At 35.1% G+C, this 19,883-nt stretch overlaps 1 protein-coding gene across 1 annotated transcript in view; it reads left to right on the top strand.

The window, feature by feature from the left end:
• The window catches only part of LOC150077286 (liprin-alpha-1-like), a 1,048,988-nt gene that overhangs the window by 448,990 nt on the left and 580,115 nt on the right, over positions 1-19,883 (top strand). Inside the window, exon 8 of the mRNA XM_090386159.1 lies at positions 14,214-14,324. Within this exon, the coding sequence (XP_090242285.1) occupies positions 14,214-14,324 (111 nt within the window). The remainder of the gene's footprint in view (positions 1-14,213; positions 14,325-19,883) is intronic.

Below are 19,883 nucleotides of genomic sequence, written 5' to 3'. Positions count from 1 at the left end.
CTGCCAATATTTACTTCACCTACGACATTCCCTTTCCTGAATAACTCTTCGTGTGAACGTAGATGCAAAATACTCGTTTAGATTGTTAGCCACCTGAGCAGGATCCTCAACTGTTGAACGATCAACATCCAGTGGACCAATCTGATTCATCCCTCTCCTTCTTGAGTTTAAATAGGTAAAGAACTCTTTTCTGTTTTCCTTTGCATCCTTTGCCAAGGATTTCTCATAATCTGCCTTTGCCTGCCTAATCTCCTTTGTGACTTGGTTACAGACCACCTTATATCTATCATAGGCTTCCATTTCACCCATTAATTTGTATGTATCCCATGCATTTTTCTTCTCTGCCATATGTCTCATTAGTTCATCTGACAACCATTCAGGCCTGAACCTTGAACAATATTTCTTGGTTGGTATGTGAAGCCTGGTAGCTTCCAAGATTAGTTCCTTGAATGCTTCCCATTTTGAGTTTGCTGTTGGTAACATCATCAGTTGGTCCCACTGTATAGAATTTAAATACTGTCTCAGTCCATCGTAGTTGCCTTTACGAAAGCAAAAACCCTTCCCTTTACCTCTGATGGTACTTACCTCCTTGAGTAAATCCCAGTTCAGCACACTGTGATCACTGCCACCTAGTGGTTCCTTTATCTGCAGATTCTTAATGCATGAAGAATCACTACTGATAATCAGATCAAGAGTATTACTCCCTCTAGTTGCCTCCCGAACATGCTGGTGTAGAAAACAATCATCCAATAAATCCACAAAAGCCTTGCTAGTGTGTGAGTGACCAACCCACAAATTCCAGTCAATATCTGGGAAATTAAAATCCCCCATTATAAGACTCTGATTTACTGGCCCATTCTATTTCCCTGTACAGTATCTTATTATACTCATCAGAGTCATTAGGCCTATAGCACACTCCTACTCTCAATTTTGATTTACCCATGCTTATGTCACACAAAACTGACTCGACACTGCCCTGTCCATCGATGTCGACTGGCTTCACTTCCTTGGATTTTATGTGTTTTTTAACTAATAGCATAACCCCTCCTCCCTTCCTATCCTGTCTGTCCTTTCTGTAGACGTTGTACTCCCCAAATTCCAGTTCTGCATTCCTTATATCTGTGTGACACCATGTCTCTGATATCCCAACAATATATGCCTTTGATGTTTTGAGCAAAACCTCAAATTCATCAAATTTATTTACTAAACTCCTAGCATTGGTGTACACGCAAGTATACATGCACCTGTTTCTATTCTTAGCTACTCTAACACAACCCATGTGTTTACTTGTACCGCAATGACTTCCAGCAGTCTCTGAAATATCCTGCATATTGTTTTTCAGGCTTCTGCTCATTCCAATAGAAGCAGTGCAAGAATCTCTTTCACCTCTGCCAGTGGCTACTATTAATCTATTTGTCTTTGTATCCCCCCAAGCTAGCAGTTTTCCGACCCACCTAACACTGCCTCGATAGCATCAGCAAATATTCTTGCACCCTTTCTATTTAAGTGTATCCGATCCCTGTAGAAGCAATCTCTCCTGTTAACAAGTACAGTCCAGGCTGAAAAAAGTCTTGCAATTTTAAAATAAATTTTCTTTTTTCAGTTTTATGTACATCTACTCCAGTTAGCAGCTAACTGGAATAGACATACATAAAACTGTACTATTAGCAAAGCTAACCGTTAGCTGGTTTTGATAAAATTATAAGTCATTTTTATTTCTCATTACTTCCAGAGCTGACCCTCCAGTGTCAGCGAAAAGAAAATATAACGATTCATGTGTATGCTTTGTTTTTACTTTTACTACTGAGCGTGATGGGACACAAAACTACAATGTTTCTTGTGCAGTAAAACTACTGAGCGTGATGGGACACAAAACTACAATGTTTCTTGTGCAGTAAAAGTTTGGGGAACGGATCTATGAAACCTTCCAAATTAAAAGAACATCTAAATTCAGTACATCCCAAATACTTATCAGACAGTCCAGAGCAATTTTGCATCAAGAAAGCTAGGTTTGAAAAATTGGGTACATTACAAAAATTTGGATTCACTTCTTCACAGAAACCACGTCTTGAAGCATCTTATAAAGCTGCATATCGCATTTGTAAACAAAAAAAAACCACACACAATCGGCAAAACCTTAGTAAAACCCTGTGCTTTGGAAATGGTTGAACTCGTATGTGGTTTAAATGAAAGAAAGAAACCTGAAGCATTATCTCTTTCGAATGATGTTATATCGTCCAGGATGAAAGACATGTCTGATAACATTTTAAACCAAATAATGGAGGAATTAAGAGGGACAGAATACCCTTTCAGTATTCAACTTGATGAAACTACAGACATTTCTCAATGTAGTCAGCTTCTAGCTTTCGATCATTACCGACATATGAACATCATCAAAAAAGAACTTTTATTTTGTGAACCTCTCCAAGAAACTACGAAAGGCATTGACGTATTTAATATGTTGAAAATTTTTTTTGGAAAATAACATTTTGATTTGAAATTAAAACTTGGCAGTATTTGTACGTATGAAGCACCAACAATGCTCGGAAATACTTCTGGATTTGCTGGCTTAGTAAAAAATAAATTCCACAAACTGTCGTAACTCACTGTATGTTACATCAATATGCTTTAGACTTTGGCACCTAAACTCAATCAAGTCTTAAAAACTGCAGTAAAAGTCGTCAACTTTATCAGATCCTATGCTTTAAATCACCGAATTTTCAAAAAATTATGTCAAGAAATGGGAGCACTACATGAAATTCTTCTTTATCATACTGAAATGCACTGGCTTTCCAAAGGGCAAGTATTAAAATATTTACTCGAACTTCATGCAGAAGTTTTATACTTTTTAAAACAAAAAAGTTTTCTTGCCCAGCAATTTGAAAAACAAGAATTTTGAAATTAGTTTGACTTATTTAGATATTTTTGGCCACGTGAATGAAATTAATCTTTCAATTCAAGGAATTGCGATTACTATCATTGCTGCTTCTGAAATATTAAAAGCATTTTTATCAAAGTTTCCACTTTGGAAAAGAGGACTGGAGTCATCCAACTATGCAAATTTTCCAAATTTAGAATTGGCTTTAAAAAAAGGATCAAACAGTGACATGATCTTGCCCGTTTCTGTGCAGACAGATGTTATTGTACATATGGACAACTTCAAAGTTCTTTTGATAATTATTTTTGTTCTGATGAATTAACAATGGCAACACAGATCCGTAATCCTTTTATTATTAATATTGATGATATTGAGGATGAGGAATCAATTAAAGATGACCTTATTGATTTAAGATAAAAAGAATTGCTAAAACAAAATTTAATTCTACATGTTTAGAAGAATTTTGGTCTTCCTTAAAAGAAGCCTATTCTGCAGTAGTAAGAAGAGCCATGAATCTTTTAATTCCATTTGTGACAACTTATATATGCAAAGCAGGATATTCAACACTCGTTTCATTAAAAATGAAGAAATGAAATAGGCTTCTTGTTGAACATGATATGTGTGTTTGTTTATCGAAGATGGTTCTCCAGTTCACCTTTTTAGCAATGAACAAACAGTAACAATGCTCACATTAAACTTCCGGTTTTATTTTTTTATATTTTATTTTTTATTTATTTTATTTGTATACATTATTTATGCTTAGTAGTAGTATTAAGTAGGTAGAAAAAGGTTAAGTAGAAAAAGGTATAGTGGCATCAGCAGAACTGTTTGACTTACTATTTTTGAAACTTCACTTTCTACAGTCTAACTTTCCTAACAGTGAGGTAATTTTTCTTGTTGATTTTAATGTTCACAACTCCAGGTGGCTTTCATTTTCTAGTCACACTGACCCAGCTGGTCGAGATGCTGAGGCTTTTACAGTTACTAATGACCTCACACAGTTTGTTCATTTAAGTACCAGAATACCAGACAATCCTAACCTTGCAGCCAATATGGTTGATCTTTTTTTCTCACAAACCCTTGTAAGTACACAGTCGAGGTGAGTGGTCTTCAAGGCCCTTTAGATCACAACTTGGTGGTAGTCTCTTCACCAATAGAGCCATTCTCTTGTGACTATATGCAACCTCATATTGTTTGGACTTACAAGAATGCAAAATAGGATGATCTGCTCTATTTCTGTTCTTCTCTTTGTTCAGATTACTGTTTCAAATCTTCTGATGTCAACATTTGCTCAGATTGTGTTAGTGAAATTATTATTGTACAGATCCAATAAATGTACCAATAAATATGTTATGACTGTTCAAGAGACAGCGAGATTTAGGAAGGTAATTAATACTTAGTGTCCGTAGATTTACCGTTTGTAACTTGCCGCCATTGTTATACGATGCAACGTTATATGCCGTACTAAATAGCTTTAGCTTAGTATAGTATATAATATTATCAATTAATCTGTAAAATTTATTAATCATGTTAAACTTCATTGTCAATTAAATTATACTTTTTAACTAAATACATATAACAACTTAGATTTTACAAATGTAACATTATTAATAACGACATAACTTGATATGGAAGTTATATAATGGAACTCGGAGATAATACTCACTGAAAATAAAATATATAGATATATAGTGTTATAACTGCATTGGGATATAAGTTTAGGTTAAAATTCTGTACAGAAATTGAAATTTTATTGAAATTGAATCGAAATCATGACTCAGACCAGAGCAGAAAAGCAAAAGGCTAATGGGAATGCTGTGGCTCAGGGGAGAACTGAGGAGGGCAGTTGCCCTCTGAATCACACAGCCTTTTAAAATGCACTGCTTGCTTGATGTTTGTGGAGAAATCAGGTATGGGACATGATATTGCCAAGGGGAATGTCTTTGTGTGTGCGTGTTGTAAGGAGTGTGAGGAAATCAGGCGACAACATAGCGTTATGGGCCTATATGAGAACTTGAAGGACAGGGTGGATGCCTTCGCAGGATCTAAATTGAGGGGCCCATCAAGCTCTCAGCTGCCCACATCAACGGCAGAGCTTGCACTTGATCATCATGTAACACAGTGGCAACCCCCAAGGCAGAATGCACTAGTCCCACAGGAACTAGTAGTTGTTAGTGACTCTATTGTCAGGGAAACAGGGAACACGGTATGTAAAAAGGATAGGTGGAACAGTACCAGGGTATGTCTGCCAGTGGCAAAGATTGATGACATTGTAGAGTGTATATCATCTTTTAAGGGCACAAAAGGTGATATTGTTATACACGTTGGCAGTAATGATATTAAGAGTAGGAGACCAGTGGAATTACTTAACAAGTACAGGTCACTGTTGAAAAATAGCTGTGAATTTGGGTTGAATTTGAAGTGTCTGCAATTCTTCCCAGACATGATAGTAGGGAGTATATGATGAGAGCCTTGTCGATCAATTTGGCCTTGGAAAGATTGTGCAAGGCTCAAGGGGTAGAATTTTTTTCAGCCTGGCCTGTGTACTTGTTAATAGGAGAGACTGCTTCTACAGGGATGGTATACACTTAAATAGAAAGGGTGCAAGAATATTTGCTGATGCTATCGAGGCAGCGTTAGGTGGGTCGGAAAAGTCATTGCGGTACAAGTAAACACATGGGTTGTGTTAGGGTAGCTAAGAATAGGAACAGGTGCATGTATTTGGTAGGAATTTGGTATCCTGGATATAACCTCCATGCACAAGCACATGGTGGGTGACCACCCAGGTGTGAACCAACGTAAGCAGGGGTCGAGGTGTGGTGCCCACACCACATGGAGGAACGCTGCCCCTCTATGTTACCAGGCAGTACTAGGTGGTAGATGACTCTCATCAACCGGTGCAATACCACCACTTTGCTTATTGGAGGCTTGAAGTGGTGGAACCCATGTTTAGTCTCTAGAGCTAAGTTCCAGTCAACCCTTCCCTCTCTTCCATCATGCAATGATTGATGACTTTTGAGGTTATGATGAACATTGTGGTGAGATCCAATATTCCTTACATTTCGAGGGTACAGCTCTAAAACGGTGTTCTCATGCCGGCCGCTAGTTAGTACACCGGAACGAACCTATTGGTAGCTCTTTAGGAGGCCTCCGGATCAGCTAGTGTATACTAGTGTATACCAATCTACTCTGCCAGATAGTGACTGGAGGGAGTCGAGTAGTGTTTATACGGGGAGCATTGTCGAGGCCATGTTATGTCAAGGATCTGGGTATATTCTTACCATGTGTATGCCATATGCCATATCCAAAAATTTCATTACTTCATACAGCATGTCCCACCCACTTTTCTTACCATTGAATACACCATGAATTGTCAAACTAATAGAGCAAGCTTATCTGCGAAAAGATCTAAACCTCCCAAGCACTTCCTAATTCATTTCACAAATATACATGGTCTCAATTCTAATCTCAACGATGTCCATTTCCACTTGCAGTCTGCCAAACCCCATGTACTTTTTCTGACAGAATCTCAGTTATCGGTTGATTCAACTACTGCTCATCTCAGATGCCCAAATTGTACGCTGTATGATTCCTTTCACCTCAAAGGTGTTACTTGTGCATATGTCCGTTCAAGCACAAGCGTTTTGGCACAAGCACATTACAAATATTGCTTCTTCTGCATCTAAAAAACTTGGTTTTCTCTTTTGCTCTCGGTGTTACTTTTCTTCCTAACAGCTGCTCACTCTGTATAAATCGCAAATCCGCCCTGCAATGGAATATTGTTCCCACATCTAGGGTGGTTCCCCCAAAACCTGCAACACAGGATCTAGAAAAGTTGAGCAGATGGGCTGAGTGGTGGTTAATGAAATTTAACATTGACAAATGTAAAGTACTACCTATGGGAAGCAGTAACCCCAGAGTAATGTATCAACTCTGTAGTACTACACTGACAGTGGTAGAGAATGAAAAGGACTTGGGGGTAATTGTGTAGGCAGATATGAAGTTTTATGAGCAGTGCAGCCGGTCTGCAAGAGTAGCTCATGGTGTCTTGTCAGTGATATACAGGAATTTTTCTTGCAAGGATAAGGAGTTCATTATCCCCTTGTATAAGGCAATGGTCAGGCTACTCCTTGAGTACTGTATACAGATCTGGAGGCCTAATTCTAAGGATGTAGAGCTGTTGGAACGAATACAGAGAAGGGCAACAAGATTAGTAAATGGAACGAAGAGTTGCTCTTACGAAGGAAGGCTTAATTTTTGCAGATTACAGTGTAACCTGCAAAACGTAAGCATGTGCAAGTGCTAATCTGGAGACTAGCACCTGTGCAGTGATCTGATTGAGGTATATAAAGCCATGAATGGTTTGAGCATGCTCAATGCTGATGGAATTTTTCCTTTTGCTCAGAATAGTCACTTGAGAGACTATTCTGATACGAAGGTTGGCAGGGTTGTCAAGGACACTACTGACACTATGCTGCTGCAACAGGATCTGGAAAGTTTGAGCAGATGGGCTGAGAGGTGGCAAATGAAGTTTAACATTGACAAATGCAAAGTACTACATATGGGAAACAGCAACCCCAAAGCAACGTATCAACTCTGTGGTACTACACTGACAGTGGTAGAGAATGAAAGGGACCTGGGGGTGGTTGTGCAGGCAGATATGAAGTTCTCTGAGCAGTACAGACGGGCTGCAAGAGTAGCTCATGGTGTATTGTCAATGATATATAGGAATTTTTCTAGCAGGGATAAGGAGGTGATTATTCCCTTGTATAAGGCAATGGTCAGGCCACACCTAGAGTACAGTATACAGGCCTGGAGGCCTCATTTCAAGAAGGATGTAGAGCTGCTGGAATGAGTACAGAGAAGGGCAACAAGATTAGTGAATGGAACAATGGGGTGCTCTTACGAAGAAAGGCTTACGTTTTGCAAATTACAGTGTCTGGAGACTAGGCACCAGTGAGGCGATTTGATAGAGGTGTATAATGCCTTGAATGGTTTGAGCATGCTCAATGCTGATGGGATTCTTCCTCTTGCTCAGAATAATCACCTGAGAGGGCATAAATTCAAATTGAGGAAAGACAGATGTAGGATAGATGTGCGGAAATTTGCCTTTAGCCAGCGGGTAGTTTGTTGGTGGAACAGACTTCCATCCCTTTTTGTGGAAGTTGATAGCCTAAATAAATTTAAGGCTCAGCTGGACAGGTATTTCGAACGAACAGAGGGGTGAAGTGGAAAGGTTATTTTTTATTTTATTTTATTATTTTATTTTTTTTTTGGCTGATGCTGGATAAGCTTGCTTTCTTGCATCAAATGCCTGTACTAATGCTAATGCTAATGGTTTCTACTTTAGGTAATTCTTTGTCTACAAAATAAACTAAAATAGTATAGTTAATGATCTTCTAAGATTTTGTCTTTAGGTAATCCTTTGTCCACTTCATGAATTGTAATTCATGATTAGTACTGTTAAGATTTTTTTGAGTTTTCATTATGACACCAATACCAGTTAACTCAAAAAAATGAAGCTAACTTTGAAATTTTATCCACAGAAGCCATTTTAATAACATTGCCTCTATTTCTAGTAAGCTGGAAAGCTTTAAATCAAATACAAGATCTATAATTCTTAGTACTGTGCATGGGCTTTAGCCCATACATGGTACTTTCATCTTCTCAACCTGAACGTCGAGATGATGAAAGAAAATACTTGTTGACATTAGACTTGAATTTCTGTACATTGTAATTTTCAGGAAATACATACAAAGGAAAGTTGTTCAAGAAAACAGAGATTGAATGAATAAATCAGGAAGAAGAAAAGTTGGTTCTGTAAGTTTGAAGTTGGAAGTAAAAGGATGTTGACTGGTTGTGGCAAGTGTTCGGACTGCTTTTTAAGAGAGAGAGAGAGAGAGAGAGCTGGAATTATAGAAGCAAATTTAGAAGAACAGTGCCCATGTCTAGAAAAGGCATGTAGCAAAAACAGGATGTCTATGAGACAGAGAGTGGAGAGAGACTGTTAGAGATTCTTGGCTAATGATGTTAGTTGCAATTTCTGCATTCCATATTCTTTGTTATTGATTAACGCTTATCTTTTTTTATCGTTTTAGATTTTACAAAAAAAAAAAAAAAAATCAGATTACAAAGTTTGTTGAATAACAGATTACAAAGTGTTATCTTTAGTTAGTACTGTATGTATATTAATTAAGCTATGTACATAAGCTTAAATTAATTTTATTTTGCTAACCTGTGGATAATATTCTTCTGATTTTTACATATCGTTTAATTTTATTAATTGGAAGGTAAAATATAAATTTATGCTTGATATCTTCATTTTTATGGCCTGTGGATAATATTCTTCCAATTCGCTTATTACAATTGCTGTTTAATAGGATCAGAATTCAATTTTAAAATGCAATCACAATAACTGGCACCAGTATAAAAAAAATAAATTCTGATTGTTCAGATTATTGATGTTTCAAATTATTACAAATCTTTTATTATTATATGATAAATATAATAACATTATTATTATTATTATATTTATTATTATGATATATTATAATAATAAATTATTATAGTATATCATAAAGCCTGTAATTGAAACATAGCAGTCTAGTCTATGCAGGTATCATAGGGAGGAAGGTGTTGTTGTTTGATTTGTTGAGAGTGTTGGTGTGACATAAGCACTGGGAAAGCATAAATGAGAGTAGGAGTGTGTTATAGGCTTAATGAATCTGATGTTGTACCTCTGTTTGTTGTACTCATCTGTACTGAGAAATAGAATTTCTATCTCTCTTTCAAATGTCTTGACTGGATTTTCAAAAGTCTTGCTTACACAATAGCAAGATTTTAGTGGATATATATTGTATGACTGTTGTCTGCAGCAGCATGTTCTTGAGGCAATAGGGGGGTAATACTCTCAATGAGTGGGGGTAATACTCTCAATCTGATTATCAGCAATGATTATTCATGCATTAAGAATCTGCAGATAAAGGAACCACTAGGTGGCAGTCATCACAGTGTACTGATTTGGGATTTACTTAAAGATGTAACTACCATCAGAGGTAAAGGGAAGGGTTTTTGCTTTTGTAAAGGTGACTACAGTGGTCTCAGACAGTTTTTAAATTCTATATGGCGAGACCAACTGATGATATTACCATCAGCAAATTCTAAATGGGGGAAGCATTCAAGGAATTAATCTTGGAAGCTAAAATACTAACCAAGAAATACTGTTCAGGGTTAGGTTAGCCTAAATGGATGTCAGATGAAGTAATGAGGCTCGTGGCAGAGAAGAAAAATGCATTGGATGCATATAAATTAAGAGGCGATACAATCCTATGGTAGATATAAAATAGTCTGTATGTAATCAAGTCACATGAAGACAGATTGCGAGAAATCTTTGGCAAAGGATGCAAAGAAAAACAGCAAAGACTTGTTTACTTATGTAAAATCTAGAAGGAATGGGATGAATCAGATTGGTTCACTTGATGTCGATGGTTTAACTTTATTCCTGCTCAGGTAGCTGACAAACTGAATGAGTATTTTGCATCTGTATTCACACATGAGGAATTCTTTAGGGAAGTGGAGGCCAGAAGTTTATCCAACACTAATAGGGAGCTGAATGATTTTGTAATAACTCAGGCAAAGTGTAAGAGAAATTGTTGAAGTTAAACCTAAATGAATAATATGACATTAATCTGAAACATGCATTTAATTATTATGTTTGTTTTGTATTTATTGTGCCTAAGGTTTTAAATAACTAAAATTAAAAAATTTAAATTTTTATAAAAAAATTGGCAAATGTGTGATGCCACTCATCATCAAAATTCAAAATTCACTGACACTTATCGCAAATAAGAAAAATTTTATGTCCTTTGAAAATGGCTTTATAGCAATTATTACATACAGGAGAATGATTTTTGTCAGCTCTAGGTGAATGTAAATAGCAACTCTGTTGCTTTTATCAATAGAAAATAGCTCAATTTGCAATGTTAAAGGTGCTCCTTTGACTACAGTGTTGTTTCAAAGGTTCTTCTATTCTATGACAGATTGTAAAATTGGTGCTGCTAATTCCAGAGGCAGGTCTGAAAGAGAGGGGTGGGTGTCTTTCATTTTTACATGGAATGTGATACTGAGTATTAATTGTGGAAGTTTTGTTCTTGTAAGGCAGCATTGGAGTGTAACTCATTCAGACTTCTTCCAAGTTTGCTATTAAATTTTTGCCTTTTTTTTGCCATCGCCCTTTACGCCATGAATATACATAATTAAATTGTGACTTTTAGACTGACTACACCATTTAAATTTATTCTTTCTCCATAAACATATTTTGGAGCTACCTATGGCTGAGATTCTTCCTCAAAACTTGTATCAAAATCTATAGAATTGTGAGAACATTAGAGGCAACGAATAAATTTGAGAAAATATGGTAAAGAGATTTTAAGCTGGAGGAGATAAAAAAGAAAAAAAAAAAAAAAAAAAAAAAAAGAAAAAAGGAAAATCACAGTGACGATAAATATTGCAAGTGATTTTCAATATTTATCAAATCTGCAAATTTGCTATCAAATTTGATATCAAGTAAATATCAAAACATCAAATCTGCTATGAACTATAAAAGCTACTACGTAAGATGCCAAGTTTGAACTTTTTAAACCAGTTCGATATTTTTAATGCCAAAAATTTGCTAACTCATAAGTGGCTGGCAGATGCTTCCTGTGGATCAAGAGAATCCACTCATGCAAATTTTACATGTCAAAAATTCAAAGTTGTCCAAACTGCTAAGGTAATCCATTGCAAATGTGAGAGAGAGGGATGTGGGATATATAAATTTGAGCATAAAATCTCATATCAAGAAGCAAAGAAATAGTTGTTTATGTGACCTGCTAAATCATCAACATATACATCAGTAGTTTAAAAGCTACTTTCTATTGCAACTCTGACTGACTGACTGCTGTCACACATGTTGCCCATACACTGGTAACAATACCTCTTTATAAAAATCCTACACCACAACCAGTGGATTGAAACAGCAACTCTGAAGTAGGAAAAAGGCAGATAATTGGTGTTAATGTTGTCCTCGAAATTCATCCCAGAGATGATATTATCTCTGACATGCCATTTTTCCCTTGGAGGAGAGGGGTATTTGACAGGCACAAACAGATCTCCTTTTGCAGCAGACAAATTCAGTGAATATTTCATATATTTTGTGCTAATCTGGATAAACATTGACTTATTAATTGAATATAAGCTGGTTGCTCTTTGTTTTCAGGAAGCAGATCTAACCAATCCAATATCTCCATTAGTGAAATAGTACATGTTCTTGTTTATACTGGTATGATGAGTTTGAGGAGTTTGCAGTTAATTTCTTTGATAGCAAATACAATTAGTAATAATATATAGCAGTTAAGTGGGCTCAAACAATGGTCCACTCAAATGCATATGCATTACTGCACTCTCACACTTGACCGCCCAGTTATGTATTTCATCTATAGAAAAGATAGAAACTCCTCTATCCTCTAGTATACCACAAAGAGGAATGGCATTGCTAGCGAACTTTGCAACATTCTCTAGTTCTATGTTTTTGGAGATGATTTCTGCCTATGTTACTCTGTGGTTTCGAACAGTGTCTGTGCATCCCTTGTCCAATCATGATTACACGTCTACTGATCATGATGATTTAGTCAGCCAGTTATCTGTTTCATTTTGTGCCATGAGTGATTGGAATGGGAACTGCCCACAATGTGGTTCTCTATTTTTACAGAAGAGGGCAGTTATTAGAAAAAATTTCTTGACAAATCTAACTTGGTTTCGCTGAATGCTGGTGTTCATTCATATATATATGCATCTCGCATTTTGATCCCTTTCAACAATCTCAGTATGCATTCCAGTATTGTTTCTTTTCAGAGAATGGATAGTTACTGACATATTCATGGTAGTGATGACCACCTCTTGATAATCTGAATTCTGGAAATTCAACAAAACCAGTAGCCTTCTCTCATTATCTGTGGGAGAAGCAGAATCCTGCATATCTGAGTCATCTGCTAAAATCCAGCTCAACCTGAAAGTGTGCTTGAAAGTAATGAAAGAAAGGAATAAATACTGGAATCTGGTTCATAAATATCCATCCACTACTAGCCTCATACATTTTGTGAATGGAATGGCTAAAGGTGATCATATGGCAAATGAAAATAGAAACATGGACTGGCTAGGCTACTACTACAAAAAGACCCACTAATATTACCTCAAATTGGAATAAAATCAAAAGAATTAATGATAGATGCCTTCCCATAACCACTCTGATAATACACCTTACAGAAGAAATATTTCAACCTGTTGACGTTGCCGTTGTATTACACACATATTTGAATCACTTTCAGCAGTCACTGCTGAAAGTGATTCAAAAACTATTCTTTCAGAAGCTGTTCTTTTAATTGCAAAAAACCTGTCTAGAAAAGTAAAAATTGAACTTGAATGCTGCTTGTAAACTTTCATATAATTACTCTCATGCCATGGCTGGATTGCACAATATGCTTACATGGTAAAAGAATTGTGTTGCAGACTTGTAAAATTCATTATTCAATTCATTGTTCATCTAAATGAAGATTCCCTAACTATGCCATTGCAATTGTATAATGGATAATGGGCTCAAACCACTTTCCAACAATTTTTTGGAGGATTATTATCTTATCAGCTGATGCTATTTTTGTAATAGCCTTCTCAAAGATAGGAAAAGACAGCACTGACCTAGAAAGTTATCACCCTATTGCCCTAAATAGAAAGAAATTACTGTGTTTTCTCCACAAGTCTAATGAATCAATAGAAGGTTCACTTTCTTGGTGATGTTGTTTGATATTAGTAACTTCTTTGGGTCAACATAGTTCATCTAAAGCTACTGGAACTTGTATTATTCTTTTCATCTTCTTCTTAATCTGCTGAACATAACTCAGAAAATTCTATACTTTTACATCATTCTCATCTTGATACATGTGGATATTCACAGTAGCACAATATTATTGTAACACTTGCTTTTGGTACTGATAAAATGTACTAATATATATATTTTTAATTTGCTTGTGGTAATAATGTAATTTGTATTTTATAATAATTATAGTTTGTTAGCCTATACATCTGCAAACACTTCATAATTACTAATGGTCCTTTTCAAATTCTGATTTGAGCGAATTATGTAATTTTTAATGTGTAACAGCATAAATTTTCAAATATTAATGGATATTTTATAACTTTCTATTATTTTATTATTTGTGCACATAATTCACATGATATGTATCCTTCAATGTTTTTCAAATTGAAATCCAAATAACCAAGAGTATGCATTATGTTATAACAGAGTGAAGAAAAGTGTCGTGCATTACAAGAAAGGTTAGAATTAGCTGAACAAAAGTTAGCCCAATTTTCTCGGAAAGCAGATGCTTTGTCAGGAGTAGACGCCTTGTCCCAGGTAAGTTATCAAATGAAAACTTCAGCTATCACTTCAGCTAAGTTTAAGTTTTGGTTTGGTTTAGATTTTTATTGGTGCATTAGCAACTAAGGCTATAATGCGCCCTAAGTTTAAGTTGTGGTAAAATAATTCTTATTAATTTTCAAAAAGCAGAATAGTTTAAATGTTTAAACAATTTTTGTTGGATTACAGTTACATATAAGTAATATAATTTCACATTTACAGATGAGCTTCTTATCTGTAAATGAGATTTACATACAGTGATGGTCTGTGGTTATATCTATGCAGCGATGGTCAGTGCAAGTTACAGTGTCATGAAAACACTTTTTTTTAAAATTTGGTTGCTTATTACTATTTGTTGTTTGTGCTCCATATTCTATTTAATTTGAATAAATTATTTGGGGGAAACTATTTTCTGGCATTTATTGTTTCAAATGGTAATTTTTGAAAATTTTCTTTCATGCAGTGTAGCATCAAGCAAAGTAATGACTTTCTGAACCTTTAAGTGACACAGTAAAATCAGTTTGGTATCAGAAAAGTGAATTCAGGAATAGCAGCTATTATGAGATTTATTTTTAAAAAAGGAGAAAATGACTCCACATTCTGTATTTTCAGGAAGCCACAGAATGGTAGTGGTTTTCTCTGTGTGTCTTGTTTTCCAAGTGCCTTCCTGAGGGGCTAAAGGAGTGCTAGCAATCTAAAAGTAGCAATGTTTAGTCCTTGTTTTAAAATGTATTGCAAAGGTCTTCCATGTCTTTTGAAGTGAGTGGTTGGGTGTAATGGGAAGGGGGTTTTTTTTTTTTTTTTTTTTTGGCTGATGCTATATAAGCTTGCTTTCTCGCATCATATGCCTCTGCTAATGTTAATGTCAGTATAGTGGATATACTATTTATCACATTGAAGAAGTTTTGGCTTGAATCCCATAGTGACTGAAGGAATTCTTAGAATGCATCTTCATGTGACTGTCAGTAGCTGGTCTTAGGGAGATAAGTAGTGTGTGTCTCCATCTAATCAAGTCAGCTTTTTCAGAACACAACGTGCATATCAGCTTTTGAAAACGCATATATATACAAATATAATATGCTGTAGAGACAAAATAAATGCCTTATCATATTTAAAAAAGAAAATTAACTTATCAGTTTCATGTGTTACAATGCCAGCACAATAAAACTGAACTGAGAATTGCTACTGTCTGCTGTGCTGGCTATGTTTGAGTGTCACCTTATACTAAGGATTTACAAGTCTGCTGGCCGAATAAAGAATAAATGAAAGTCATTGTATGGAATATCATGGCAGTAATTAGTAAAGGAGAAAGCACTTTTCCATGCAAATTGTTATTATTTTAGTTTATTGTTATTCTATAGAAACCTATGTATTGTAAACCCCTGGCACCACCATGCCGTGACAGGACTAATTGTTTGTATATCATGCTGCAATTAAAGATTCTATTCTATTAAAATGCTCAGCAGAATTCAAAAGAGGACAGGAGTCAGATGAAGATGATCCACTGTCAGCCATCGAGGTCAATTTTGAAAAATTTGCCATCGTTGGGAAAAAATAAAAAAATAGGAAACAGAAGAATTAAAGTGTTTCAGCCTGAAAAAGTTCTTAGCATTTTCCATGGAAGCATTTTAACAATAATACATGAGCATTTGGGAATGTCCAAAGTTTGTGCAAAATGGGTTCCCAGAAATCTTTCCATTCATGACAAACATTAGAAGATGGAGTCATCTTAAGAGAAGTAAAATGAATTCTTGCTAATCCAGATGCATTTTTGTGCTATTTGGTGACTGGTGATATAACTTGGCTACATTTTTACAATTCTGAATCCAAATTTATAAACCATGCAGTGGAAGCACAAGGGATCTCCATTCCTGGAAAGTGTTGGCCTCAATTTTGTGAGACAGAAAAGGATTGTTAATTGATTACCTTGCACCTAGAACCACTAAAATTAAACCCAGGAACGGTTATGTCATCGGGTTTTGCTTTTCCACAACAATGCATTGTCATGGAAAAGTTTATGCATTGTCATGGGGGGGAGGAGAATCATGAGCATGGATTTGAACAATTAAACTACTTCCTGTACCAGTCCAGATCTGGCCCAAAGTGACTATTATTTGTTCAGAAGCTGCAAGTCTCATGTTCATGGAACTTATTTTAAAGATGATGAAGAACTAAAACAGCCATAGAAGTCTGGTTTGATATTGAACCTGAAATTTTTTTTTTTTATTTTGTATTTTGTCTTGTGTAATCTGTTCTCAGAACTTTTTGACCACTACTCATATGTAGAGCTGCTTTTCAACAGGAAACATTAAATTACTATAATAATAACTGCACAGTGTTTGAAAGTGAACAAGGTTAATTTTCACTGTTGAATTATGGGCTCATTTTCTGTTCTGATTGATTTATGTCTCAGAAATAATGGACAAAGATCTACTCTCAACACAAAATGAACTTTTCAAAGTAAAGTAGGCATGTGAATGACACTGAAAATATTTTCTTTTGCTGCTCATTGGTGTTTGCTTGTATGTGGAATTTTTGTTTATCCAGCAAATTTTCAGGTTGTAAAATGGTTGAAAATACCTCATTTATTGCCATTGGAGTGTGACTGATCCTTCCATTTCTCCTTCCCCCATTTCCTTATTTACTATTACTCTTATCAAACCCATAGAGTGCTTGTCTGCAGCCAGTTTACAGAATTATCACTGTTTTTACACTTCCTTTATATAAGTGGGGGACTTATTTAATTCTGTTAATACTCTGTAGAGTGATAATTTTATAGTTAAGTTCAGATTTTTAAATAAAAACATACATTATTATTTAGCAAATCCATTAAAACAGATCCCTCCCTCCCTTCCCCTCCAGAAATTCATAAACTGTATTTAGCAATCTTTTCTACCATATGAACTAGTTTAATAACAAAGGACTCAAAATCAATGTTCAATATAAAGATATATTTTTAAAGTGTATCTCTATTTCTTTTATTAGTATTATTGGCAAATGATGCAAGAAAGCATGCTTATACAGCATCAGAAAAAAAAAAAAAAAAAAACTCATTTTTTCTTTCACCTATCCATCCCCTCTAATAGTTGGTGTACTTCTTTCTTCAATTTATTCAGGCTGTCCACTTCCACAACAACAACAAATTTGAAGTTTGTTCCAGCAATCAATCACTCTCTCGCTAAATGCAAACTTTCATGCATCTGTTCTGCAACCATCTTTTCACAGTTTGAATTTATGCCTTATGTGTGGTCTGAACAAGAAGAATAATCGTATCAGCATTGAGCTTGCCTAGTCCATTTAAAGCCTTAAACACCTCAATCAGAGCACCTCTTTGTTCTCCTAACCAATCTCATTGCCCTTCTCTGTACACATTCCAGCAGCTCTACACCCTTCCCAAAATGAGGCCTCCAAACCTGCATTTAATACTCAGATTGTGTCCTTATACAATGGCATAATCACCTCCTTATTGCTGCTAACAGAATTTCTGTATGTCATTGACAAAACCCTATGAGCTCTCCTGGTTGCCTGTCTGTACTGCTCAGAGAACTTCATATCTGCCTGCATAATTACCCTAGATCTTTTTCATTCTTGACTACCCTGAGTGTGATACCACAGCATTGGTACGTTAACATATGATTACTGCTACCCATATGCAGTACTTTGCAATGGTAAATATTAAACTTCAGTACATTCCTCAGCTCACCTGCCTAATTTTTCTAGAGCTTGTTGCAGCAACATAGTCATTAATCACCCTGATCATTAACCATCTCACTCAGATTACTCATTAACCACCCTGCCATCCTTTTTGTATCATCTACAGTCTTAGACATAAGCCTGATCTTCATCAATGTCATTAATAAATATAGAAAATAATGGGCCCACTACTGAAACCTGGAGAACTTCAGTAATAACATTAATAACATTAGTCTATGATGAACAGTGTCCATTGATAACCGCTTTATCTTCTCCCAACTTTTATCCACCACTTTTTTCCCTCTATCCAGGAATTTTTGCATGGCTTGCCAGAGTTCTGCATAATTATTTCATTAGCTGTGTATGATTCCCTAGTGGGACACTGCAATTGATTATTATTATTTAAAAACACAATTTTACTAATAAAAATTAGTAAAAAGTGTGGTGTTTAATTCTGATTACTAAAAAAAATAATTTAGATTATTATATTTAAATTAATAAACTAATAAAAGAAGATTACAAAAAAAAAAAATTTTTTTTGCAGAGCAATCTTATTTACTGTGTAAAATGCCATGATTTTGAAGTTTTAAATAGAAGAGAGCATAGTGTGAAGCATGGGGGGAGCATATTAAGATTACCAGTTTCACCCATTTTGCTGTTGCTAAACATTTTTAGCATGAGCAGCATGACAGGCTTAACCATGATGCTACTGAGATTATCAACTGCTCATATGATTTTTTTCTAGTGCTTATGGCCTGAAGCACCCATACTTTTTGCATTGGTTACCAGTATTGCAGTAAAGCAGTCTGTACATCCTGTTGTGTTTCTGCTTTGTGTTTCTCTTAATATACCTAATTTTTTGCCATTGGATTGCAAATGAACCTTCCCTTTTTTCCTTCTTCCTTTTTCTCACATCTTTATATCCTTGAATATGATTGTTTCGGCATGATCAACAGCTAGCATAAAGTGTCATATGACAATTTATGCCATCTGTTGTGTGACAAATTACACTTTTTAAACTGACATGATGCTGTGTACTTGAGTTGAAAAAGCAAAGCGCTTTGAAATCCTCCTATTTGTATATATTGTTATTTGTTTTATGTTTATTTTTATCATTTCTTAACTGATTTTATCCACTTTGTATATTTTTACTCTTGTTTCTAGTGCTTATTTCATTAAATTTTTATTTAAACATTTTGCTTAGTTAGTGATGGCAAGAATATTATTATGATTAGGTTTTTCATTTAAAGCTGTTGAAGAGAGTTAAATACCCTTAAAAACATGTGCACCATTGTTAATAATTAATCTTTAACTAAATTACTTGTTAAATTATTTTTCTAGCACAGAGTTATATTTACTTTCTGTCATTCAGTCCTGCATTAGAAATTCCCTACAGTTAGCACAATAGAATAAATTACAAGTTACACAATAGAATAAATTGAAAATTACTAGGTACTGTTTGAATTATGTTAAATGTTAAGTTCATTTAATTTTTATCTAAATTACTTAAAATTTTCCATTGTGCTGTTATTAATAGAAGTGAAAAGTAGATTACTAATTAAATTTTTTTCATAATTCAATTGACTATTACTTAATGAATACTATACAAGGGTATTGCCTTTCTTTCATTCTACAAGCAAACACGACATAAATTCTTTGAAGTTATTGTAATATTTTTCTTCCTTCATCTAGGATTTTAATAAAAAATTAAATACAACATATATTTATTTCTCTGATTTAGCATTAGCATTAGTAGAGGCATATGATGCAAGAAAGTAAGCTTATGCAGCATCAGCCAAAAAAAAAAAAAAAACACTCCCATTTCACCCCTCCATTCATTCCAAATAGCTGTCCAGCTCAGCC

This window comes from Mastigoproctus giganteus, chromosome 12 (genome assembly GCF_048544385.1).
Source record: "Mastigoproctus giganteus isolate SK-2022 chromosome 12, ASM4854438v1, whole genome shotgun sequence".
Lineage (NCBI taxonomy): Eukaryota > Metazoa > Arthropoda > Arachnida > Uropygi > Thelyphonidae > Mastigoproctus > Mastigoproctus giganteus.
The sequence above is the reverse complement of the archived record's forward strand: the minus strand, read 5'-3'. Positions and strand labels throughout refer to the sequence as shown.